This window comes from Mustela putorius, unplaced genomic scaffold (assembly GCF_011764305.1).
Source record: "Mustela putorius furo isolate JIRA1106 unplaced genomic scaffold, ASM1176430v1.1 tig00000174_pilon_pilon_pilon, whole genome shotgun sequence".
In the NCBI taxonomy this organism is placed as follows: domain Eukaryota; kingdom Metazoa; phylum Chordata; class Mammalia; order Carnivora; family Mustelidae; genus Mustela; species Mustela putorius.
Window position 1 is genome coordinate 26,005,335 of NW_025421304.1, and position 27,284 is coordinate 26,032,618.

General features: G+C 51.7%; 1 protein-coding gene across 1 annotated transcript; it reads left to right on the forward strand.

Annotated features, from left to right (window-relative positions):
- The first annotated feature begins 268 nt into the window (after positions 1-268).
- Positions 269-26,930, forward strand: LOC101686704. Its single transcript, XM_004744331.3, has 25 exons — positions 269-455; positions 4,662-4,866; positions 5,857-5,998; positions 6,600-6,733; positions 6,815-7,073; positions 7,331-7,429; positions 7,696-7,836; positions 7,966-8,046; positions 8,298-8,442; positions 8,858-8,995; positions 9,506-9,578; positions 10,033-10,215; positions 15,341-15,477; positions 16,548-16,752; positions 16,856-16,994; positions 17,161-17,294; positions 17,728-17,881; positions 17,986-18,090; positions 18,719-18,820; positions 19,229-19,366; positions 23,755-23,835; positions 24,897-25,044; positions 25,675-25,824; positions 25,976-26,054; positions 26,159-26,930. The coding sequence occupies exons 1-25, from the start codon at positions 380-382 to the stop codon at positions 26,352-26,354; spliced, it is 3,444 nt and encodes a 1,147-aa protein (XP_004744388.2). The 5' UTR covers positions 269-379; the 3' UTR covers positions 26,355-26,930.
- Positions 26,931-27,284: the final 354 nt, after the last annotated feature.

Consider the following 27,284-nt stretch of genomic DNA (forward strand, 5'->3'; position numbering starts at 1 on the left):
AGCTCTCCCGGGTTCCCCAATCACAGCTTATTGCTCCTGCCCCGAACACCCTTATCAGGCCAGTGACCATGAGGACAGGGAACCCAGTGACTCCAAATTTGAGGAGACCGTTGTGGGTATTGTGGAGGGGCTGCAGAAGCCTCCAGCCCCTTCTGCGCAAGCCCCAGAAGCTTGGTTTTTGTGCCCAGAGGCACTGGTTTTTGCATGTTCAGTCTCAACCCCCTTTCCCCTCCCAGCTTGCCTTTCCCTTCCCAGCTTGCCCCGCCTACTCCCAGCAGAGCCTAAACTTCAGACCTGGTCAGGACACTCCCTGAACTGCAGCAGGAAGGGCCCCTGGGCAGTCTTTGGGTGAAAAACAGCGGTGTGCTGCGAGTAGACAATGCTGCTGGACCGACTTTGCCTGCGGCTGAACGCTGTGGTCTGTGGGCTCCTGCTTTTCCTCGTCCTGGGCCAGGGTGAGGCTCTTTCACTGGGGGGCAAGGACTGGGGGTTATCTTGCCAGATTCTGCAGAGGCAGGATGTGAAGCTGCAGGAGGGAAGGCCCCAGGGAGATGGTGAGGGTGGAGAACTATAGTGTGGGGAAACTTGCACCTGACCCATTGCTTTGAAAGCCCTGGTTGGGTCCCTGAGGTGCAGAGAGAATGGTGGCTGACCGAGGTCACATAGGTCATGTAGTACTGAAGGGCAAGGGAGGCCAGGAACTCTGAGCACAGCCTGGCATGGTAGGTGGAAGTGGGGGGTCGTAACTCAGAGCGTTTCCTCCTTAGTGTTTGTGATAGAGCTAGCACTCCCTGTGAAAAATAACAATAAGTATCTTCCTGCTGCAGTTTGGCCCTGAGTGTTGTGCCCTTGGCTAGAGGGATGTCCTGGCACCCACTGAGTGTCCTTCCAAAGGGGCCCCAGTCAAGATTACTGGCTCTTGGGGAATCTGGCTGCATAAGCCCCTACCATTGCATCCTACAGCCCATGTGTTGGAGAGACTGTCATATCCTTCTCTTCACCCCATGCACCCATCCTGGGTGAGGGCGCTGTCTGGCCTTCAGAGCAAAGGTGACTGCACTTCGTGTCACCACTTCCTGGCTCCCCTTGGCTGTTACCAGTAGCTTAGGTTATTCTGGCACCATGCCTGAGGCCTCCACAGCAACTGTGTCCCCTCTTGCCAGTGTGATCCTCTCACCCCAAATGGCCCAACCATGAGCCCCAACTGTCCTTCCCCTTCCCAGGCCAATTTACTTGGGAGACATCCACATTAATCCATTCCGCATGGCCCACCCCCAGGGGCTTCCGCCCTTAGTAGTCACTCACCAGGCTCTTAGAGGTCACCAAGAGCCTCCAGCAGGACAATTTGTTAGGCCTTGCTGATACCTCCCTTTGAAAAATGTTTAATATTTTAGATTGGATAAGGTGTTAGAGGGCACAGGTGATATGTCTGACCCTCTCCTGTCCCATCCTATCCTGGCTCCTTCACAGGGGCCATTAGGATCCCCAGGGCCTTCTACACACCACTCAAGAGTTTCCTCAAGAATGAGTGTGTGCACACATCCTTGGTTTTCACCTAAATGATCACAAACCCCCTCCCTTTCTGGCACACAACTTTTCCACTTCTTGACATAGGGGGCAACTTCCCCACATCTGTATGTGCTAGAGCTTCTTCGTACTGTTTCATGCAAGGGTTTCTCTTCAAGGAGAAAGGATCCTTTATGTAACTAGCCTCTGATCAGGAACATCAGGTTGTGTCCTTTGCCATAACAACCTTCAGGCATTGGAAGCCAGTGGCCACAGTGAGTTACATGGACAGATATCCCAGCTGCCAAGGAACTGTGTGTAGATAGATGTTACTGGGAACAGGGGTGGGCCTTTGACTTGGAAAGACACTGCTCAGTTGCCCTCTGTGGAACCTGTGAGTGGCTGTTGACTCTGACCACATCCACCTGCTATTGCATCAGGCATGGCCTGATGTGCATCAGTGTGCATCAGTGTTGACCCAATAGGTGATCTGAGCAGGGAATGGGCAGGCGAGCTGGGAAGGGAAAGGTAGGTCTAGCAGGAGAGTGAGACTGAAAAGGCAAAACCCAGTGACAGGCAGGCACTGGCATGGCCACTTCCCCTTTGCCTGGGGGCCCCCTTGGGCTTCCTCAGAAGGGGCTGGAGGCTTCTGCAGCCCCTCCATAATACCCACAACCGTCTCCTCAAATCTGGAGTCACTGCATTCACTGTCCTCATGGTCACTGGCCTGATAAAGGTGTTCAGGGCTGAAAAGCAGGAGCAATAAGCTGTGATTGGGGAACCCGGGAGAGCTTCCGTGAGGAGGTGTGCGATCAGGATTCCCACAGATGTAGAAATGGGAACGACCTTCGTTCAGGGTGAAGGAACTGCATGAGGAGAGGCAGGGAGGTATGACTGCCCATCCTGAGAGCTCCTCCTTGCTTTCAGGACTCAGTTTCTGGGTCCACCGTCAAGGGCCCTCATCTTCTGTTGTCTCTGGTCTGTGGGTAGTATAGATCCCTGAAGCTGTTTTTTGTTTGTTTGTTTGTTTGTTTGTTTGTCTGGTTTGGTTTTTTACTTCTTATTATGGAACCAGGCTCAGATTGGCCAAATTCTGCAGAAGCAGGACCTGAAACTGCAGAAGGAAAGCTTCAGGCAGGGAGGAGCCAGTGGAGGACACCAGAGGAACTGGGAGCCTGACCCCTCATCTCCCTGCACCCCGAGGGATGGAGAGTGTTGGGGCTGCCCGCAGCCACACAGCACCAAAGGGTTTCCAGTCTGTTGTAGAACAGTATAACACATAAGCTTTTTTTAAAAAAAAATTTTATTTATTTATTTGACAGACAGAGATCACAAGTAGGCAGAGAGACAGGCAGAGAGAGAGGAGGAAGCAGGCTCCCCACTGAGCAGAGAGCCCGATGTGGGCCTCGATCCCAGGACCCCGGGATCATGACCTGAGCCGAAGGCAGAGGCTTTAACATACTGAGCCACCCGGGCGCCCCAACACATAAATTTTTTAAGGTTAACCCATGTCAACATGTTCAGTACTTTTTTCTCTGTATCGCTGGATGATATTCCATTGTACAGACGCAGTACATTTTATTGCTCCGTGTATCAGTTGATGGACCTTTGGATTGTAAATTATAGATAATCCTGCAATGAGCATTCTCGAGCAGGTTTTTGTGTGGTTGGATGTTTTCAGTTCTCACAGGTTTATACCTAGAAGTAGAATTGCTGGCTCATATGGTAAGTCTATGTTTAACTTTTTGAAGAACTGCCAGATTGCTTTCCAAAACACCTGCACCACTTCACCTTCTCACTAGCGAGGTGTGAGGGTTTCAGTTTTTCTATGTCCTTACCAACGTATGTTGTTAGCAGAATCTCTTACGTGAATCTCTTTGAATCTATTTTCCTTGTAATTTTGCTTTTCCATGGAAGAAACCAGTTCAGTTCTGGAGAGGATCCCAGAGTTTGGGCTTTGCTTATTATATCCATATAGCGTCTTTTAACTATTTCTCTGCCCCTGGCATGCCTGTAAAGTTGTACTCATTACTTGTATTCTACAGGCTTGATTGGATTTCGGTTTCAGGTTCTGCTTTGTTATGTTTTGGGGCAAGACTACTTTGTGTAGGGCGATGGACTTCCATCAGAAAACATACATTGCTTGTCTTGCTTTTTGTGGCAAAGTAAGTTGTTTGACGTCACAGTCAGATTTCAGCAAATGTTTCTCTTAGCATGAATGAGGTGAACTTTTCTTCCTTAGCGTATGAGCCATTTATTAGTATTCCTTACTCTATCCCTCATTATTTCATATTCTTTAACCAAATATGCGTAGCTGGCACATTTCTTCATCTTTTGTAGAAATTCTTTGTGTGTTAAGAATATCCCGGGGCTCCTTGTGTCAGGCGACTTTCAGCCCCTTCCTCCCTCCCTGATTCCCCTAGTAAGGCGGGGGGTCGTTCTTACCTTCTAGTTACAGTGGTGCCTCGCTTTTGTAGTTGTCATCACCATATCATCACTCTTGGTTTGAAAAATGCTCTCTCTTTATTTTTTTAAGATTTTGTTTATTTATTTGACAGATAGAGATCACAAGTAGGCAGAGAGGCGGCAGAGAGAGAGAGGAGGAAGCAGGCTCCCTGCTGAGCAGAGAGCCTGATGTGGGGCTCTATCCCAGGGCTATGGGATCATGACCCGAGAATGAGCCCGAAGGCAGAGGCTTTAACCCACTGAGCCACCCAGGTGCTCCTGAAGGATGCTCCCTTTATGTCATTTCTTGCCACCTAGAGCATGAGATCCCTAAGGACAGGAGCCTTGAGTGTTTAATTCCCACAGTTCTACTGCCTCATGAGACCCACACAGTTGACAGAAAGGATACTCCCACCCCTTCAAGCTTATGTGACCCATTTGTTTGAAGCTCCTGGGGCTAAACTTTGGTGCCAGGTCCCACTGAATGTGATGGGAAAGACTGGGGCCAGACCCAGGGAAGAGAGTGGGGGGAGTAGGCAGGAGTTGGGGGGACAGTGCACACACAGGGTTAAAGGCAGGAAATTTGTAAAGCAAGTGTTTGTAGATCAGAGTCCCTTGAGCTGAGGACAGGAAGCGGCAGGCAACATCAGTAGCCTGGGAAGGCCGCTGATGGATAGACTCAACCCTGGTGTCTGTTTCTATGCTCACAGGCCAGGATTCTGCCAGCCCCGTCCGGACCACACACACAGGGCAGGTGCGAGGGAGCCTCGTCCACGTGAAAAACACTGATGTGGGGGTCCACACCTTCCTGGGAATTCCCTTTGCCAAGCCGCCTCTAGGACCCCTGCGATTTGCACCCCCCGAGCCTCCTGAACCTTGGAGTGGTGTAAAGGATGGGACCTCCCACCCAGCCATGTAAGTGGGGATTCCAAGGAACTCCAGTCCCTCGGGTGGCGGGTACTCCGAACCCTGGGCCAGGCTGCAGATGTCATTTCATCTAAACCCCTACAGCCAGTCTCCCCTCTGAGTTTGGTGGCTCCCCACATGCATTTTTCCCATGAGCATGCAGATGCTTGGAAGGGTAAAGTAACTTGCCCAGGCTCTGGGCTTGGCACTTAAAACAGAGATACACACCTGCCTCAGTTCTAGTCGTGTCAGGCATTCTCTGCCACCAGCAGAGGCTTGGGTTGGCTCCATGAACCCCGTAAGAGCCTTTGACTCAGCAGCAGATACTGAGATCCCTGAGGGGTGGACGACCCCCTCTCTGTACAGTTACTGGGCCAGGGCCAGGGCCAGCTGCCTGGGGCCAAAGGGCATGTGTGTGTTCTTGCATCTGGAAACAGTGGAAGAGATGTGGTTCCCTGAGAGCCTGACTTGAGATGAAGGCTGTCCCATTGCCCTTCTTCTTCTTTTTTTTTAAAGATTTTATTTATTTGTTTGACAGAGATCACAAGTAGGCAGAGAGGCAGGCAGAGAGAGAGGAGGAAGCAGGCTCCCTGATGAGCAGAGAGCCCAATGCGGGACTTGATCCCAGGACCCTGAGATCATGACCTGAGCCAAAAGCAAAGGCTTAACCCACTGAGCCACCCAGGTGCCCCCCATTGCCCTTCTTACGAGGGGGTAATTCTCCATTCGTTCGGACAGCACACAGATGTGGGCTACTCCCTGGTTCCACACCGGTCCAGGTACAGGAATACAGTGGGGAATGTCAACATGTGCAGCCCGTGGCTCTCGCAGAGACCCCGAAGAGTCGAGATTTCCCAGCCTCGGGGGGATTGGTATCCAAGGCCTTCATGCCCTTGAGGCCTCCCTGGAAGACTGGGCTCCATCCCCTGTGGGACTAAGGGCAGCGGGGAGAAAATCTGGGCCCAGGATCTGGTTTTGACCATGGCACGGTCCCACCAGATGTCCGCAGAACATCACAGTCTTCAACATGATGGCTATGAAGCTGATGAACTTGAGCCTGCCCTTGATCTCCATGTCCGAAGACTGCCTGTTCCTTAACATCTATACGCCTGCCCATGCCCATGAAGGCTCCAGTCTGCCGGTGAGTGCCAAGCCCCTGCCACCTGGGGGGCGAGAGCATATTGCTTCTGTAAGAAGATCAGAAGGGACAGGATCAGCCTGGGCCCCTCTGCAGTGTGACCCTGTTGAGAAGCCCCTCACTACTGGGTCTAAGAGTGTTTCTTACCCAGAATGAGTGCTGACCCTTGGGCCTGGGGTCATAGAACCCTGGCTGCTCCCAGAGGTCAGAAGCTGGATGGACCCAAGACTCATCCAACCAACTCATGCCCAGGAGACCCACTCAGGGGCTGGATCTGTGGAAGCAACGAGAATGGAGAAACTTAAGTAATGTTCCTGTGGGATGATCAGGAAGATGCCTCTTTCTTCCAGCTCAGAGAGTGCCAGGAGAAATGAAGCCAGACTTCGGTACATAGGGTGGGACACAAAGTATGGGAGATCTAGTTTTCCTGATAGAAATTAGGTCCTTTTCAGTCTAAGTCACGAAGAAGGTCACCCTGTCCTGCCTGAGTTCTGTTTATGCAGCTCGGCACTTAGAGCCAAAGTGGTGGAGAATCCGGCTAGCAGCCCCCGTGGGGTCTGTGCAGGGTGGGAGCCACATGGTGTCTGTGCCTCGATTTCCCCAGGTGATGGTGTGGATCCATGGTGGCGGGCTTGTGGTGGGCATGGCTTCCATGTATGACGGCTCGGTGCTGGCGGCCTTTGAGGACGTGGTGGTGGTCACTATCCAGTACCGCCTGGGTATTCTGGGCTTCTTCAGGTGAGACTGGGGCTGGGCAGGGCAGCACTGGTGGAGAGAAGCCAGGACCGCCCCGTGACCCCTGTTCGTGCCACCTTTCAGCACTGGAGACAAGCATGCCCCCGGCAACTGGGGTTACCTGGATCAGGTGGCTGCGCTACGCTGGGTCCAGCAAAATATTGCCTCTTTCGGAGGAGACCCTGGCCATGTCACCATTTTCGGCGAGTCCGCGGGTGGCACAAGCGTGTCCTCCCATGTTGTGTCCCCCTTGTCCCAAGGACTCTTCCATCGTGCCATCATGGAGAGCGGTGTAGCCCTGTTGCCCGGCCTCATTGCCAGCTCAGCCGATGCAGTGTCTGCGGTGAGTGCCCCCAGCTGTGGGAAACCAGACCACTGCCTCTTCTCAGACCTCTCAGCCTCCATCACTCTGCTAAATGAGGATGATGAGGGGCCCCTTCATGGGCAGGACTGTCTAGGCAGCCCCTCTGGCTGAGACATCTGAATCCACACCTGATACCTTGTGAGATTTGGGGTGCACCTGCCCCCAGCTGCGACCCTGGGCAAATCCTTCTCCCCTGTCTGGAAGGATGAGGCAGCCCCTGCCTGGTCTCTTTACAGATGGTGGCCAACCTGTGTTCCTGTGGCCAGGTTGACTCAGAGGCCCTGGTAGGCTGTCTGCGGGGCAAAACTGAAGAGGAGCTTCTGGCCATCCAACAGGTTGGGCCGAATGGACATGGGTGTGGCAGAAGGGGACCGGTGGGGGTGGGGAGCAGGTCCTTTACATTCTCTGGGCAAGTTACTCCATCTCCACACCTTGGTGTCCTCACAGCCCTGGGTGGGAAGTTGAGGCCAGGCCATGCAAAGCCAATGGCAGGATCTCTTGGGGGAGGGGGTGTGAGCATCCTGGATGAGCTAGGAGGGGGTGAATGGGACTCAGAGCCCATTAGAAAATGTCTGGGACCTCGCTTTGTGGGCCCTCTCAGCCTGTCATGATCATCCCTGGCGTAGTGGATGGGACCTTCCTGCCCAGGCACCCCCAGGAGCTGCTGGCCTCCGCTGACTTTCAACCTGTCCCCAGCATCATTGGTGTCAACAACGATGAGTATGGCTGGATCATCCCCACGGTGAGGCCCAGCCCCAAGCTCCCAGGTGCGGGGGCGGGCACAGGGCGGGAGAGGGGATTCTGGCAGGGCTCAGGGCATCATAGCTGTAGGCCCATCCTACTCTCAACTGGAGATTCCCTCACTACCCAGTTCATGAACAGCTCTGAGACCTGGAAGGAAATGGACAGAGAGACCGTGAAGGCCATTCTGCAGCAAATGTTGACAATGTTGGTGAGGCTTCTGGGGTCCTGCCCAAGTGGACGGGGACTTCTCTCCTGTCCAGAGGAAAGGGAAAACCCATCCGCAAGATAGCTTGTCCATGCATTGTCCCCCATGAGCAAAGGCTGGGGTCACCCCAGAGCTCGGCCTCTTCCTCCCCATTCCCTGTACCATCCCAGGATCCGTCTTCCCAAACCTGACTCTGCAGCCTCCCTGCTGCTGCCCGCTGCCTGACCTGCCTATTTCTGATCCACCTGGGCTAGATGTTGCCTCTTGAGTCTGTTGACCTGTTGATGGAGGAGTACATGGGGGACAGTGGGGACCCCCAGACCCTCCGAGCTCAGTTCCATGAGATGATGGGGGATGCCATCTTCGTGATCCCTGCACTCCAAGTAGCCAATTTTCAGCGTGAGTACATCTATGACTAAGGCCACAGCAGTGAGGGGGCAGCTCTGTGGGTCCCACGTGAGGTCTGTTGGTGTGCCGGTCCCAACCCATGCCTATATATTAGGTCCCTAGGTGCCAGACACTTGATGTCCCTCATCTCAGTAAATCCTCGAAGCTAGTCTAAGAGATGGGCATTTCCCCCACTTTACAATGAGGACCTTCAGTGACTTAACCCAAAACCATATAGCTAGGAAGTTCCAAGATCATGATTCGAACGCTTGTCCTTCCCACTGCTCTTGCTCCAGCCAGGGGCTCCCTCACCCCACTGTTCAGATTTAGACCAGCTTCAGACCTAGCTATCTTGTCACCATGGGTGATGCAGGAGAGCCCCAGGCAAGGGACCACCATGTCACAGCCTGTGCTCCCCACCCTCTAGGCTCACACGCCCCAGTCTACTTCTACGAGTTCCAGCATCGGCCCAGCTTCCTCAAGGACATCAAGCCGCCCCATGTGAGGGCAGACCATGGTGATGAGTTACTTTTTGTCTTTGGAACCATCTCTTGGAAAGGCTACAGTGAGTGTTCCTGGGCGGGGTCCCTCAGAGACTCCTTGTTCCCAGAATGTGGGGTGGGACCTTGCCTGGGTCCCTGCGTGAGGGTGATTGTCCTCTCTGTACAGATGAGCAAACTGAGGCTCAGAGAGAGGGTGGAATCAGGTGCCCAAGATCTTACAGCTAGAGAGGCTGAGCTGGAACTCGCTCCCCTCCACCCCTTCCCACCCGAGCCGTGGATGCATGGCAGGGGTGCAGAGGAGGGTATTTTGGAGGCATATTTGTTTCTTAAGTGACTTCCTGGTGTCAGAAGGAAGAAGGGAGCCTTTTTGGTCAGGAATGAGCCTAGTTGGGTTGAGGAGAGGGCCTGGCACCCCAAAGCTGTGGGGGGAGTGGGCAGAGAGCCAGGCTGGGGAGGGCAGAAGAGGACCCAAGGAAAAGCTGCACGTGGGCTGGTGAGTGTGGTGGGGGCTGACCCGTGTGCTGGACAGGGGTTGGCCCCCACCTAGACCCTTGTCCTCTTGCTCTCTGTAGTTGAAGTCACAGAGGAAGAAAAGCTGTTGAGCAGGAGAATGATGAAGTACTGGGCCAACTTTGCTCGAAATGGGTAAGATGTCACATCCCACCTTAGCTTCGGGGGGTGGGGCTTGAACCCATTCAGGGGTCCTCCTTTTCTGTTGTGATCTCATTAGCGTACATGTACATGTATCCTTAATTGCAAGGTGGCTCCTTCCCCAGTTCCAGGTCCCACATAGACCTGGGGCCTTGTGGGTGCTGGATGCTCCGCCCATCTCCAGGTGACCTGGAAGAAGGGGACAGTGCCATGTTACCCACAGAGCCTCTCTGACGGGAAGCAAAAAAACAGTCCCAGTCACCCTGCCCCCTGGTGACACTCTAGTGGGAGGTAATCTCTTTCCTAGATTTAGAAACATCCCCCTGTCACTCCCCAACCCCACCTGTCCTGTCGGATGCCTCACCTGACCCCAGTTGGGGTGCCAGGCCTGGGCTCAGTGGGGCTCTGAGTGACTACCCCCTGCCCTGCCGGGAGGGCATGTCTACAGGAACCCTAATGGCGAGGGTCTGCCCCACTGGCCCGTGTTGGACCAGGAAGAGCAGTTCCTGCAGCTGAGCACACAGCCTGCAGTGGGCCGGGCCCTGAAGGCCCACAGACTTCAGTTCTGGACGAAGACCCTACCCCAGAAGATACGGGAGCTGATGGAGGCAGAGGAGAAACACACAGAGCTGTAACTCCCTGTGGCTGAAGGGCCGGGGATGGGGGGCTTGAGTGCAGGTGGGGGTCTGCCGGCTATACCCACGCACACCCACTGAGGAGCCAGGAGCTTTTCCTTCCTTCCTGCAGCCATTCATTCGTCCTGCCAGCCAGCCAGCCAGCAAACATTTATTAAGAACCTAGTGCATTGGGGTGCTTGGGTGGCTTAGTTGTTAAGCAACTGCCTTCAGCTCAGGTCATGATCCCAGGGTCCTGGGATCAAGCCCCGCATCGCATCGGGCTCTCTGCTCAGCAGGGAGCCTGCTTTCCTTCCTCTCTCTCTGCCTGCCTCTTTGCCTACTTGTGATCCCTGTCTGTCAAATGAATAAATAAAATCTTAAAAAAAAAAAAAAGAACCTAGTGCATCATGTTAGTTGCCAAGCCCCCCATAGGTCCTCTCATGTTAGACACACTCGGTGAATCCCCCGCATGAAGCTGTGAATGAGCGAACCTCGATGGAAATTCACCCCGCGCTGAGCCTCAGGTCCCATCCCCTTCTCCTCCCCTCTACCCCACCCCTACCCTCCCTGTCCTCCCCCTTTGAAGAAGGGTTCTTTGGGAAATGTTACCCACATCTGGCTCTCAGCGAGCTCCACGGGCTGTCATATCTGTAAGGAGCCAGTAGAAAGCCTGGATGCCAGGAACCCAGGAGTTCCGAGGTACTGGCCACTGAGGCCGCCAAGTACTGAGGACAAAGTCCCCATTGTCCATTGTCCCTGGGAGTAAATGTCATCTACCACTGACATTGCAACACCCAACCAGTCACTTACCTGTGTCCCACAAGGTGACTGACCCCATTTTTGTAAGAAGACTGAGCTTGTCCATGGGCCCCTGGAGCCTGGACGAGCTGTTTGGGGGCCAGGAGAGCCAGCTGGGTCCCTCAACCTACCACAGGGTTGGGGGAGGGGTGCAGGGCGAGGCGGCGCAAACCTTACACAATTGTAGCACATCCATCCAGATCATGGTCCGTATCTGCGAGATGGTTCCTGGAAGTTGGACTGGGAGACCAGAAAGTCCAGAATAAGGGACTCTTTGTTTCCAAAGTTCTCTCCATCCAAGGAGGTCTCTCCTCTTGCCTTTTGGAATTCTCCTTGCTTTCCCTAAACTCTTCCTTCCCTCACCTTGTGCATCCTCCCTGCAAAGGAAACCTTCTCTTCTGCAGTATTTGATCACAGCGCACAAAGATACCGAACTATGTTCACTCTGCCTCTTTGTTTCACCAAAGCACTTTTTTCTCTGTCTCTCAGAGGCTGTATCCTTCTTCTCATAGACCTAGGAGTCCTGCTATGCCCCTGCCTCTGGCCAACTTGCCCTCTCCAGGCACTAGATCTTCCAGGAGGAAAGTCCCCTTCTTTCCCTCCACTGCATGTGAGCCCAACCACAGAGCCTCCTGAAGAGAGGCCTGAGGGATGGAGACTGGCCACCAGATGGCAGACAAGAATAACCTTAAAATTAGGGAGAGGGGAGGGGCTTTCCTGTTAGTGGCCTCTGGTGCATCACGCAGCTCCTGCATCCCAGAAGCATTTGCTGAGCACCCACAGCATGCATGCCTCTGTAGGTCTTTCAGTCCTGCAGATGCACGATATATTTTCCAAAAGTGGATTCCCAGTATTAGTTTCTTAGTCATCTTATTTTTTAAACAGTTTTATTATGGAATAATTTACATATAAATAAATTCACCCACTTTAGGTGTATGGTTTCACAAAGCTGGCTAAATATTGGAGACATACAACCACCATCACATCACGTTTTAGAATATTTCTCTTTTTTAACTTTTTTTTGGTCAGAGAGAGCAGAAGCAGGGGGAGTGGCTGGTGGAGCAGGCAGAGGGAGAAGCAGGCTCCCCGCTGAGCAAGGAGCCTTACGCAGGACTCCATCCCAGAACCCTAGGATCTTGATCTGAGTTAAAGGCAGATACTCAGCTGACTGAGTCTCCCAGGGATCCCTCAAGTTTTAGAATGTTTCTGTTGCTCCAAAGAGTTCTTTCGTGCCCATTTGCAGTCAATCACTGCCCTGACCCTGGTCCAACATAGCCACCAAATTGCTTCCTGTTGCAATAGTTTGCCTTCTCTAGAATGTCATAGAAGTGAAATCATTTATTACCGATTTCTGTCACTTAACATAATGTTTCTGAGATTCAACCGGTGGTTTCCTTTTTATTGCAAAGTAGTATTCCATATGTGCCATGCTACATTTTTTCTATCCACCAATTAATGGATGTTTAAGTGATTTCTATTTTTTGGCTCTTTTTATTAAAGTTCCTGTGAAGGGCGCATGGGTGTCTCAGTGGGTTAAAGTCTCTGCCTTCAGCTCAGGTCATGATCCCATGGTCCTGGGATCAAGCCCCACATTGGGCTCTCTGCTCTGCGGGGAGCCTGCTTCCCCCTCTCTCTCTCTCTGCCTTCCTCTCTGCCTACTTGTGATCTCTCTCTGTCAAATAAATAAATAAATAAATAAATAAATAAATAAATCTTAAAAAAATAAATAAAGTTGCTGTGAACATTTTCAGACAGGTCTTTGTGCAGACATGTTTTCTTTCTTTCTTTTTTTTTTTTTTATTTGTTTGAGAGAGAGAGAGAGCACAAAAGCTGGGGTGGGGGGAGGTCAGAGGGAGAGGGAGAAGCAGACTCCCAGCTGAGCAAGGAGCCGATGTGGGGCTCAATCACAGGACCCTGGGATCATGACCTGAGCTGAAGGCAGACACTTTAGCGACTGAATCACCGGGTGCCCAATGTTTCATTTTTGGGGGGAAAATAGCTGAGTGGAATTGCTGGGTTATATAGCAAGTGCGTGTTTAACTTTTTTTTTTTTTTAAGATTTTATTTATTTATTTGACAGACAGAGACCACAAGTAGGCAGAGAGGCGGGCAGAGAGTGTGAGGGAAGCAGGCTCCCTGCTGAGCAGAGCCTGATGTGGGGCTCCATCTCAGGACCCTGGGATCATGACCTGAGCCGAAGGCAGAGGCTTTAACCCACTGAGCCACCCAGGCACCCCGCATGTTTAACTTTTAAAGAAAATGCCAAGCTGCCTTCCAAAGTGACATGTTTATGCGCCTACCAGCCATCTATGGGGATTTTAATTGCTCCCTAGCCTTGTGCACACTCGGTCTTACCCGTCTTCCACCGTTGATTAATTGTAGTGGGTGTGTAGTGGTATCTTAGTGTGCTTGTTCCCTGTTTCAGTGTCTTTTTCTGTCTCTGTCCTTGTCTCTGTCTCTCTCGCCTCCTTGCTCCTGCTCTGCTGCATGTACCAATGGATCAAGGTGCAGGGAGAGGGATGGGCCCCACCTGAGAGGCTGCCAAAGACAGTCCAGGGAGGTGCACTGGTTATTTTTCATGGAGGGAAGTTTGACCCTGGGCCTCTCCAGCTCTGAATGCCACCTGGAACCCCAGGAGAGAATCTGGCATCTTGTCTAGGCATGACCCTCACCCAGCTCCTCACTAAGCCAGCACTTCTGTTTGAATCAGTAAATATTTGCGAGAGCCTCGCACTCCCACACATCCCCCACACCATGCCGACTCCCGGCCAGCCATGCTCCGGACACTAAGGCCCAGAGTTGAGTCCTGCCTTTACTTGGGCTAGAGGCTGTCCCAGAGAGACAGACCCCCTGACAGACTGCCCAGCCTATGGCAAGAACGGGCTTCCATGGGCTCAGGTTCCGTGTCTTGTGTTTTCACACATGTAATCTCAGACCCTGTGAGGTGCTTCCTAGGATCGTCACTGTTTCACAGACGACAAAACCAGACCCAGGGCTCTGGGTAAAAAGTGACACAGCTAGCGCTCAGCAGGGCCTGGATTTGAATGCGGGAGTTCTGGCCCTTCAACTACACCATCCCGGGATTCGGAGTGGGATTTGAGTTGTGAATAAGAAGCTTCCAGCTCCTCTTACTCCATTCTCTCTGCAGACCTCAGAACCTCCTGCCAGGAGTCCAGGGGCCCCTTGAGGGCAATGCCTGGCTTCTTCCCTGTTACTTGAGGAGCCTCAAGAGAGAGGAGCTGACAGGAGAAAATCATGCCCCAAATACACCCTGGGCATCCTTGGACCTGGAGCCCCATGGCAGGGCCACCTAGGCCCAAGGCCCTGAGGCTTCCCAAGAGTATCAATGCAGCCAAGAGAAATGAAAACCTAGGAACTCAGAGAAACTGGTACACCACTGTCTGCGGCAGCATTCCTCAGAATAGTCAAAAGGTACAAACCACCCAAATGCCCATCCTTGAATGAACGAAAAAACAAACTGTGATAGAGTCATACAGTGAAATATTATTATTCAGCCCAAAATGGACAGAAGTACTGATACGTGCCATAACTGGAGTGAACTTCAGAAACATTACACTAAGTGAAGGAACCTGGACACAAAGGGTTATTATGGTTATTATGGGCTAGATCCTGGATAGGGAAATCCAGGGCAGCAGCAAGCAGATGAATGGTTATCAGGTTATCAGGAGATGGCGGAGCATGTAGCAATAGGAGTGATTATTGAACAGGTATGGGATATTTTGCAGAAGTAATGAAAGAGTTTTGTAACAAGAAAGATGTGGTATTTGCACAAAATTGCAAATACACGAAGTGCCACTGAGTTACATACTTTAAAATGGTTAATTGTATATTACATAAATTTTACCTCAATTTAAAACAAAACAAAAAACAAATAATATCACCTTCAATTCCCTGTATCCAACATCAGGGGGCTCAGGCACCCCCTTGACTAGTAGGACTGGACACTAGCCCCTGCCCCAAGCCATGGGCTCCCTTGGAACTGCAGCACGGTCCCTGGCCACCATTCCCTTGGATGGGTGCTGTGTGTCTCTTGCAGTGAGCACACAGGACCTGGTGGAGTTCCCTGGGTCAGGAGAGCTGGAATTTGAACCCAGGGCTTCGGAGCTCCAAAGCTCAGGCTCTTTCCCTTCCCCCTTGCCGGCCCGCCACCCCCCCACCCCTGGGGAAATATCACAACATCCACCCCCCTGCAGTGGATCTCTGAACCCTCCCTCCCCAACTTGGGTAGAGGTACTGTGTCCTAGGGCTGGCCACCAGCCAGATGGGGAGGTCCACTAAGGTTTTTATAACATAACCCTTCAGAGATTGGTTGTGCCAAAGGGTGGGGCCTTACCATACCTTCCACTACTTCTGCTCCCAGTTAGTTGTGAGGAGCATGGGGACAGTGGTACGGAGTGGGTCCAGGGTCCTACCCTGGGTGGCCTGGCTGCTCCTGGTGTTCCCTGTCACAGCCACTGGTAAGATATGCAGGCAGAGCCTACCCAGGTGGGAGCTTCAGGGTTGCTGGGAGGACTTGGGTGGAGGGGACAAGCGGGAGGCAGAGACGAGGAGGGGTGGGCAGCCTGCTCGCTTGGGGAGGAAGCCCTCAGTTCTCAGAAATGGCAGGGGTTGTACGCACCATCTCTGGGCAGAGCCGCTGCCCTTGCAGTCATGTGTGATCTCCAGAGCAAGCCTCCAGAGGCCATGTTCTTCCTTGTGTTTTCAGGGCACCCAGAATTTGATTAATCAGCAAGCACAGCCGTAGGAATGAGGGTCAGGAAAGATTTCCCCACAGTTCTAGAAACAAGCAGTGTGCAGGGAAGCACCGGGTCAGTCAAGAGGCGGACGAGGGGAAGGGAAAACGTAGGCAAGAGACTTTATTGTTTGCAGAAGGAACCGGCCAGATGGCTAAGCAGCTTCTGGAGAGGCTGATTCAAATATTCTCATTAGGCTCTGGGGCAGGGGCTGTCCTTCCTTATCCGGTATCTTGCCCTGGTGTGATTAGGGCAGGGGTTATTGATGGGAAATCTGAGAAGCCCAGAGGAGGTGGCTGGGGGCTCAGGCTCTGGATTGGTTGGTTTGCATCTGAAAGACACCTTTCTGGGAGTTGTTTATTAGCTCTAAGAACTGGCCAGCCCTGGAAGGTGCACAGTGTCTCCAGAGTCTGCAGGGCATCAAAATAAAGAAAACAAAATGAAGTGGTTATTACACTTAATTCAGCAGATGAGAAATCTGAGGGTGAACGGCTAGCCTGATGGCCCAAAGCCCCATGGCAGGTCTGTGGGTCCCAGGACAGCCTAGTTCGCCCTCCGGGGATTCGTTGGCCTAGAGGAGATTGGCAGACCTTCAAGGAGGGAGGAGAAAGTGGGGGGTCATCCTAAGGCCCATCTCCCAGGCTTGCTGGGAAGGCTAGTCACAGCCCTGGGTGCTAAGTGCTCAGAACACAGCTCACAGAGCGGGTACATTCACTGTGAGTCCATTCACCTCCCTCCCACCATCCCCTGTGGAGGCTGCAAACTCATTCACTGGCCCTCTGTCCTGCCCACAGGGCCTGAGGTCACACGGCCTGAAGTGGACACCACCCTGGGCCGCGTGCGAGGCCGGCAGGTGGCCGTGAAGGGCACAGACCGCCTGGTGAATGTCTTCCTGGGCATCCCGTTCGCCCAGGCACCGCTGGGGCCCGGCCGGTTCTCAGCCCCACGCCCGGCACAGCCCTGGCAGGGTGTGCGGGACGCCAGCACTGCCCCTGCCATGTGAGTAGCCCCTTGCAGGTGGACAAGCTGGTGGGTGGCAGGGGTCTAGATGTTGGGGCTGGTGGGCTGACGCCCTGGCCCTCGGGCCCATCCCTGGCTACAGGTGCCTGCAAGATCTGGAGAGAGCAGAAAATGTCAGATTTGTGTTGAATGGAAAGCACCAGCTCTTCCCTATTTCAGAGGACTGCCTCATCCTCAACATCTACAGCCCAGCTGAAGCCACGGCAGGGGCTGGCCGGCCGGTGTGCAGCCCTGAGGGCCCCGTCTGCACCTGCAGCTCCGCCTGGCCTGTCCTCTCCCCAGCCCTTTTCTCATACTGCCACAGGGGTCCCAAGAACACCCTGGGTTGAGGGGAGGGCAGCTGCTGTCTTAGGAACTGGGCGTCACTGCCCCATGGCCTCTCTGCAGGTCATGGTGTGGTTCCATGGAGGCTCTCTGGTGGTTGGCGCTGCCACCTCCCAAGACGGGTCAGCCCTAGCTGCCTACGGAGATGTGGTAGTGGTCACTGTCCAGTACCGTCTGGGCTTCCTCGGGTTCCTCAGGTGAGGTGGCCAGCCCGGGGGAGCGCCTTGCTGGCACTGGGCAGAGGCCAGCTTGGGAGGCCCGTCAGAGAACTGGGATGGGGTACAGAACTTGAATGCAGATTTCTCATGCAAGTAGGGTGGCTGGAGACCAAGGGCTCCTCCCCAATGCCCAGAGTTATACAGAGAACTTGGTCCTTTGGACAGGAAGTGTGGACTCCTGACCTGGCGCCAGGATCCCAGCAAGGGATGGGGGCAAGGAGGACTGAGCTCTGGCAGGCTGCCCAGCTGGGCACACCCACACCGCAGGCAGGGCAGGGGGCTCCTGAGCCTGCCTCCTACCCAGGCCAGACTTGGGGCAAGGGGAGGGTCTGCCGTCCTGGGGGTTGGTTAAAGGCTGACGACAAGCCAGCCAGCCTACCCTAATGACTGCTCCCAACCCCCGGCTCCCTAGCACTGGGGACGAGCATGCACCTGGCAACTGGGGCTTCCTAGATGTCGTGGCTGCTCTGCAGTGGGTGCAGGGGAACATCTCCCCCTTTGGAGGTGACCCCAACTCTGTCACCATCTCAGGCACCTCTGCTGGCTCCTGCATCGTCTCTGCCCTGGTGAGTCTCCACAGGGAGCCAGCAGCCATATCTCCCGTGGCCCCAGACCTCCCAGGGTCTCTGCCCACCCCTGACAGCCCCCATGTCCTCCACACGGCACCCAGGTCCTGTCCCCGCTGGCCGCAGGACTGTTCCACAGAGCCATCGCACAAAGTGGAGTCATCACCACCCCAATTTTACTGGATTCTAACCCAAGGGTCCTGGCTCAGGTCTGCATTTCTTTCATTCTCTCTCACCCAACACGGGCCAGCCCCAACTTGCCCTGTGCTTGTCCTGAAGTTCCAGAGGGTGTCACTGGTAGGGAGATCCCTACCTCTGTTGGTGGAGAGGGACCCACTGGGATGAAAGAAGCACAATGTCCATGGAGGCTCAGAAAATCACCAGTGCCTCCCTTCCCGCTGACACACCCCCCCCAGCCTGGCACCCCTGTTGTCCCCTCCCTGCCACACTAGCCCTGCTGGAATCCCTCCTCTCTGAACCCTGTCTCATTTCCTTACTCACTCTACACAGCATGACTGAGCCCGCTAGCTCTGAGAATAGAGTTAACTAGATAATGATACTGTTCTCGAGGGTAGGGGGACTCGGCTACCCACACGGATAATGACAGTATGATGCAATGGGAGACACACGGGGTGCCTGGGGACCATTCAAGCTTGTGGGCAAGGAAGCCTTGGGTTCCTTGGGTTGGTGGCAGGTCTCTGGCCAGTCCCGAGGCCCCATCTCTGACATCACTGCCCGTCTTTCCTACTGATACACCCTGTGTGTACAGGGAGGCAGAGGTCTGGAAGGTGGGGGTTGATGGGGGAGGGAGAGGCAAAGCTCTTGTCTATCCCCAAGGGCTTTGCAGACTCCCTGGGCTGCCGCTCCACCTCCTCGGCTGAGATGTTGCAGTGCCTCCGGCAGATGCCAAAGGAAGAACAGATCCTTAACATAAAGATGGTATGCCTACCTCTCAGGGGGCGGTGGCAGGCAATGGGACAGAGGGGTCTGTCCAGCTCTCGTGGCAGCCGAGAAACTGTCATCAGTCTGGGGTGAGGCTCAGGGCAGCCTCCCCTGAAGGGAAGGCTCCCCTGGCTGTGGAGGGCCCAGCCAGGTCTGGGAGCATGAATGGAGGGCCACCTCTTCTAGAAAAGAGGTCTGCTTGGAAGCATCCTTTGATTGGGCTCCCTATTCCTCCTGGTCCTCCAACCCTGGTGACCTCTATCTCCTCTAAGGCTCAGCCACCCAGGCATGCAGCCACCCAGGCATGCACCCATCCAGATGCACCTCATCTGGGTGAGCCCCAGATGCCATCTTTTTAGGGCATGGGCCTGATTGGGAAGACCTGTGCCTTGCTTTCTCCTGCAGAACATGACAGCGTTCTACACCATTGATGGAACCTTCTTTCCCAAGAGGCCCATGGAACTCTTGAGGGAAAGACACTTCCACTCTGTGCCCTTCCTCATGGGGTTCAACAATCATGAGTTTGGCTGGCTCATCCCCAGGGTGAGTGTCATTTGGCTCTTGTGCTTTCAAGTCCCTGCCCCAGCCAGTCCTCTGCTGCCCCAACACCATCACCGCAGCCTGTGAGCTGACACTCCCATTTGAAAGGTGAGAAAGGAAAGCTCAGGGAGGTTTATGGGACTTGCTTAAGGTTACCCAGATTAATTTTCTAAAAGCAAATGCTTGGGGACCAGGCTCTTGCACAAAGTAGCCTTCTGGGCAGCACTGATTCGCAGCATATTCTTGCCTTGGTGTCTGGTTTATACATCAAACTCTATGAGACTGGTTAGTATGTCTCTGTGCCTGGGAGTCTGATTACCTGAGACTTTCAGGTTCCAGATAACAATAAACTAGTGGGGGACATCATGGCCCAAGTGCCTTCCAGTCCCTTCCAGGTGAACAGAACTCCCCACACAAAGTGTTAACATGATGCTTTCCTTCTGTGCTTCTTTCCTATCATTCTCTTTCTTCTACCCATCTTTACAGTGATGGACTTTAATGACTGCAAAACTTACAAAGGGAGCGTCTCATCGTAACATTCCTTAATTTCCAAACTTGGGCACTATCTAGTTTTTATGACAGAAACGAATAAGGCAGTGAACATCTGCACGTCCGTAGCTTTTGTCCTTTGATTTCTTCCTTTGGAATTCCTCTCCAGGAAGGACATTTAGGTGTTTGCTGGATGACAGGCTCATGCAATCTTGACACTCAAGGACAAAACTTAGAGAGGTTTCCAGGCCAGGGGTGTGTGTTTGTGTGTGTGTGTGTGTGTGTGTGTAATGGCAGACGAGTGTTTGGGGGAAACAGTGCTCTGGACCCTGGCAGGCAGCCTTGGCCCCACACTGTCAACTTAGAGCCATGAATTGAATGGTAAGAAAGAGCCAAGCCCGCTGGCTCCCAAGGCCCCAGGCAAGCCTCCCTGGTACAGAACCCTGTGCCTGGGACTTTGTAGCCACAGATGCTTCTCAGGAATTGGGTGGCTCAGGGCACTGCTCACCTTCTCACTGGTGCAGGCATTCTCTTCACTCTTCTTGTTATCCCTCTGGGCACAACTGTATATTTCTCAGCCAACTAGACGTTTACTGGATGTCCATGGTGGAAGCTTTAGCCATGGAAAGTAATCGAGACCCCGTATGGAGGCCTCACCATCTCTTAGGCATGGCCACTGGCATAGCACTTGGCGAAGTTGCTACGCCAGTTTCAACTGCGGCCGGCAACTTGAGTCCCCAGGTTTTGTTGCAACTTTACCAGCATTTGCAGACTATAATTTTAAAAATATAAACTTTATTGAGATGTAATTTCCATACCATAGAATTTACCCTTTTAAAAAGTATATAATTCAGTGGGCTTTATATATCCACAAAATTGTGCCACCATCACCATTATCTTATTCCAGAACCTTTACATCACCCTAAAATGCAGCCCATACCTGCTGGCCATCACTTCCCACCCCACCTCCTCCAGCCCCTGCAACCACTAATGTACTTTCTGTCAAATCTGTGGATCTGCCTATTTTAGACATTTCCAGCAATCTCTACACAGGAAGTGGGGCTCAGACTCACAGACCCTAGATCAAGAGTCACGTGCTCCACCAACTGAGCCAGCCAGGCACCCCCTAGACATTTCAAATAAATAGAATTCTGCAATATGTGGATTTTTTTGTCTGACCTTTTTCATCTAATAGGCTGTTTCCAAGTTCTTCCAAGTTGTAGCATGTATCAGCACTTCCTCCTTTTTTACGACTGATCGGTGTCTAGTATGGATATAGTGTGATTTGTTTAGCCATTCATCAGTTAATAGGCATTTGGGTGGTTTCCACCCTTTTGGCTATTATGGGTAATCCTACCCTGAACATTAATGTACATGTATATGTTTTAATTTCTCTTGGTTATTTACCTAGGAGGGGAACTGCTGGGTCCTAGAGGAACTCTGTTCAATTCTTTGAGGACCTGTCTGTTTTCCAAAGTGGCTGCTCCATTTCCCATTCCAATACTCATTAGCTCTCATTATAGTCATCCTACTGGGGTGAAGTGGTATCTCATTGTGTTTTTGATTTGCATTTCCCAGATTACTTAGGATGTTGAGCATCTTTTTATGTAATAATTGGCCATTTTTATATCTTTTTTGGAGAAATGTCTTTTAAAATCTTTTGCCCATTTTAAAACTGCATGGCCTTTTTATTGTTGAGCCGAAGACTTTTCCATGTATTCTAGATACAAGTCCCTTATCAGATATATGATTTGCAAATCTAGTTTTCCCATTCCATGGGTTGTCTTTTCACTTTGTTATGGTATCATTTACAACACAAAAAACTTTCATTTCGATGACATCTGATTTATTTTCTTTTGTGCTTGTGCTTTTGGAGTAATATCTAAGAAGTGATTGCTTAATCCAAAGTCATTGAGATTTACCTCTATGTTTTTCTCAAAGAATTTTATAGTCTTAGCTCTTATATTTAGGTCTGTGATTCATCTGAAGTTAATTCTGTGTATGGTTTAAGTTAGGGATTCTTCTGCATGAAGTTATCCAACTGTTCCTGAATCATTTGTTTAGAAAAACTTTTCTTTTCTTATTGAAATGTCTTGGTGCCCTTACTGGAAATCATTGATCATAAATGTAAAGGCTTACTTCTGGACTCTCAGTTCTATTTCATTAATTTATATGTCTATCCTTATGTCAATACCACACTATCCTGATTACTACAGTTTTGTACTAAGTTTTGAAATGGAGAAGTGTGAGCCCTCCAACTTTCTTCTTCTTTTTCCAGATGGCTGCATTACTTTGCTAGAGTTACAACAGAAGACCACAATGTGGGGCAGGGTGGGGCACTTAAAGAACAGAAATTAATTGTCTCACAATTTGAGAGGCTAGAAGTCTGAAATCAAGGCGTTAGCAGGATTGGTTCCTCCAGAGTACTGTAAGAGAATCCAAGCCTCTTCACTAGTTTCTGGTAGCTTCAGGCATCCCTAGCTCTTCGCTTATGGATGGCATTCCCCATCTGTCTTCACATAGTCCTTCCTTAGTACCATCCATCTCTGTGTCTGAATTGCCCCTTTTTACGAGGACACTAGTCATATTGGACTAGGACCCAGCCTAATGATTACCTTTGTAATCATCTTGACTACCTCTCTAAAGTCCCCATCTCTAAATAAGGTCACATTCTGCAATACTGCACATATCTCTTTGTGGAGACCCAAATCAGTCCCTAACAATTGTTCTGGTTATTCTGGGTCGCTTGCATTTCCATATGAATTCTGACCAGCTTGTCGAGTTCTGCGCCCCCCCCCCAAAAAAAGTGGCTGAGATTTTGATAGGGATCATGCTGAATCTATAGTTAAGTTTAGGAAGCATTGCCATCGTAACAAGATGATGTCTTCCAACCCATGAACATAGGCTGTCTTCCCATTTACATAGGTCCTCTTTAATTTCCCTCAATTATATTTTTGAGTTTTTAACATACAGGTCTTGCACTTTATTTTTTTTTTTAAAGATTATTTATTTATTTATTTGACAGAGAGAGAGATCACAAGCAGGCAGAGAGACAGGCAGAGAGAGAGGAAGGGAAACAGGCTCCCTGCTGAGCAGAGAGCCCGGTGTGGGGCTCGATCCCAGGACCCTGGGATCATGACCTGAGCCGAAGGCAGAGGCTTAACCCACTGAGCCACCCAGGCACTCCAGTCTTACACTTTATTAATGAAGTGGATTTCCAAGTATTTTATTTTTGATGCTATCGTAAATGAAATAGTTTTCTATATATCATCTTCAGATTGTTCATTGCTGGTGTGTAGAAACACAACTGATTTGTCTGTTGTTCTTATAGACCATCATTTTTAAGACATTTGCACCTTTAGCTACTGTGGCCTTTAGTTTAGTCTTTTACTTTTTAGTGCAATTAATATCCCCTTTTGGGTATACAGTCTTTGTGTTTACTCATCTGTGGGTTTTTTGTTCCTATTTTCACAAAGATTAGCAAAGAGCCTTGTAGCCATGAAACTAACTTCAATAATTAATGTTTCCGTAGTGTTTACTGTATGTCAGGGTCCTTATATTTACAACCTCGGTGTTCATAATCCTATGAAGCAGGTTATTGTCATTTCTTTTTCACAGATTAAGAAACTGAGACAGAGAGCTTAAGTAATAGACCTAGGTCACGCACCTAGAAAGTAGCAGAGCTGGGATTTGAACCCAGAGACTATGCCCTTAAAACTGTAACATATAAAGACAACATTTCACTTTAAAGACAGCGTTTTAACTTCCCCTGTGGGCCCTCATATGATACCTGGTCACAGTTGGCTCTGTTCACAGGGTTGTGAACACCTGTCTGTTCCTGGTTGTGAGTGGAGAGTGGGCGGTGATAAGACTGTGATGAGAGGACCCTGATGTCCCCACAGGGCTGGGGTTTCCTGGATAAGATGGAACAGTTGAGCAAAGAAGAAATATTGGCCCTACTGAGACCCTACTTGGCTGATTTGGTGAGTCAAAAGGGAGAAAGGGGTAGTCCAACGGTATCCTATCCAGAATAGTTGGGCACCCTCCTCTTCCTCCTACCCTCCATCCCCCACAGCTACACCCACACTGCCAAACCCCTTGGTCCAGCTGCTGAATTTTAGTTCCACCTAGAAATCCCCTTGGACATGAGTCAATGTGGTTCTCAAAGAAAGATGATCATCATCATCATCTTCATAGACTACCCCCTAATGAGCCCATACTGTGTGCCAGAGACACTCCTGTGCTGAGCCCTAGGACACGCATTCATCTCCTTCAATCCTCATTATAACCCTATGAAATAGAAATTTTCATTATTCCCATTTTGCAGAAGAGGAAACTGAGGCTCCAGGTCTCACAAAAAGTAAAGGGCAGAGGCAGAGCTTCTGCCAGCTCTGTCTGATCCCAGAGCTTCTGCTGTTAAGACCATCCTGTCAGATGTGGAGCCACTTGGACCTGAAGTCCAGTCACAACCCTGGCTACTTGTCCACAGTTAGCCTTTGAGCCCATTTCTTCATCTGTAAGCGAGGATAAACTTCCCACCTAAGGAAACTGGATGCTGTATTTGAAAAGTCTGCCAGGAAACTAGTATTCAGAAGGTGCTCAATCTATGCATATTTCCCTCCCTTCTTCGGAACCCTCAGAGTTCTCCCCATTCGTATCACCTCATCCCTGTTCTCTGGAGCTCTGGGGGAGCCCCCATGATTTGTTCTTTCACTAACTTCCTGGTTAAGTTCAGCCGGGCAGTTCCTGAACTCCAGAATCCTTAGCCAGGAACTTCACATGAGCTGCCAGGCAGCTCTGCCAGGCAGGTTATGACTTTCAACCTATTGGAGATCACACAGCCAAGCTGGCTGACCTGAGCCAAAGGTCCAGATCTGACCTGATCCTGCCCAGACACTATCTAGAACCCCCAAGGGAGGCAGGGGCACCCAGCACACGAGTCCTGGGATATGAAAGAGGCCATGCTGGAGGGTTTGGAGCTTCTTGGGAGGGTCTGCTGGGGCCGTGGGACCAGAGCAAGCCTGAGCTTGGACTTCTGTCCTAGGATGTGCCCCCTGAGGTGATACCCAACATTATAGACGAATACCTAGGCAGCATTTCTGATGCAGAAGCCAAACGCAATGCTTTCCAGGAGCTTCTAGCTGACATGATCATCATCTTACCTGCCATGAATTTCTCCAGAAGCCTCCAAGGTGAGCCTATCCTGTTCACCTGCCCCACCCTTCCCATTTTGGCCCAGGAGCTGGATTATCACAGGCTACATGGCCCACACCCTGCTGCTGCCCCATACCCTGCTTCCTCCCCAGGACACAGACATGACTCTGGCAGGTCACTCTGCAGGCCAGTAAACCAAGGCTCAGAGAGGTGCTGTGACTCGTCAAAGGTCACCCAGCAGGGCTCATCACCAACTCTCAGGGATTCACCTGATTCATGAGTGAATTTTCCCCACATTCAGCCCTTCTCCTGGGAGAGAAGTCTTGCTTCCTCCAAGCCTGGTGGCTAGTCCCTGACACAGCACTAGAACAGCTCCTAGCTCTTATCTTTGTGACCTTGAGCAAGACGCCTGGCGCCTCTGTGCCTTAGCTTCCTCATCGGTAAAACGGCAACAGTAACAGTCTAATTGGTATGTTGCCAGGAGGGTGAAATGAATGATGACACAGAAAGCGCACGGCTTGGTGAGTGACAACCAGCAAGTACTCAGCACATGCTTGCTGACAGTGAAGTTGTCAACATCAGAACCGTTACTGGATTGGTGTTACTACCAAAGGCAGGACCCCATCAGATTGAGGGTACCTAACCCTGAGTCAGACCTCTCTCCACAGATTCCGGAGTCCCCATCTTTTTCTATGAGTTCCAGCATCGACCCAGTTCTTTCGCGAAGATCAAGCCGGAGTGGGTGAGGGCTGACCATGGGGCTGAGCTAGCCTTCATGTTCGGGGGTCCTTTCCTCATGGACGAGAGCTCCCTGCTGGGTGAGGACACAGAGACGGGTGATCCTTGGGCTACAGGCTCCAACGGGCTAGGCTGGGGCTTGTAGGCACACACGTCTCCAGTCCGCACTGGGGACCCTTGGGTCCTCTCCAGGACCCACCTGACCCTGATCCTGGTCTGTTCCTTCCATAGCCTTTCCAGAAGCTACAGAGGAGGAGCAGCAGCTGAGCCTCACCATGATGGCTCAGTGGACCCAGTTTGCCAGGACAGGGTGAGTGATGGGCAGGCACACCTGACTTTGGGCCTAGATGACTCGCATCTTCCCCCAGTGGATAGTGTGGGAGGCCTTAGCCTTCATTCATTCCTCCCTCCCAGGGACCCCAATGGTGAGGGGCTGCCTCTGTGGCCCTCCTACAACCAGCTGGGGCAATACCTGGAAATCAGCCCGACACCACGAGTTGGCCATAAGCTGAGAGAAGCCCGAATGCATTTCTGGACGGAGACACTTCCTGCCAAGATCCAGCAGTGGCAGCAGACACAGAAGGGCAGGAAGGCCCTGGGGGAGCTCTGAGGGGTGGCACAGTCCCAGCAACGCAGCTTCTTCCTCCTTCTGCTAAGAAACTTTAGCTTAAACCAAGCTGATGTACAGACATGTCCCTGAAAGAATCAGCCCCTCCATGACTAGCATTGTGCTCTGTTGAAATGTCACCTGCTGCCTTCTACAAGGGCCTTTGTACAGACTCTTCCATCTTCCTGAAGTGCCTTTCCCCCTTACTTCACGGTTAGTCACAGATTATTCTTCAAGCCGGGGATCCCCCTCTTCCAAGAAGCTTTCCCTGCCTTCTTTGGGCCTAAGTCTGTGTCCATTACAGTATAGTCCACCCCAGACTAGCACTGTCTGTGTCTCTTTCACTTCTATGAGGATGGCAGTCAGCCTGACCCTGCTCTGTGTCTCCCACACAAGGGTCAGGCAGGACCTGGAATCAGGGATGTTTGATGAACGAGTAAAAGAGAATATGAGAATGGCGGCTGCTGGATGTGAAACCAGGCTCTTCAGCCACCGAAGCTATGCTCAGGGGTGCCTGGGTGGCTCAGTGGGTTAAGCCTCTGCCTTCGGCTCATGTCATGATCTCAGGGTCCTGGGATCGAGCCCCTCATCGGGCTCTCTGCTCAGCAGGGAGCCTGCTTCCCCTTCTCTCTCTGCCTCCCTCTCTGCCTACTTGTGATCTCTCTCTCTCTGTCAAATAAATAAATAAAATCTTAAAAAAAAAAAGAGCTATGCTCAGTCCAGCACAGATGTCCTCCTTGGCCAGGAGGGTGGACAAGGCAGTCCTGGGGTATAGGGGAGTCCTGAGACCTCAGGGGATCCAACCTAGAACAGATCTTACCCCCCCAAGCAGCAATCACCCCCAAAGCCTGACTCAGGTTGAGGGAAGTTACTTTCTCTGTGCTATGCACAGCTGTCTCCTGCATAAGACAAAACAGAATCCAGCTAGGCCAG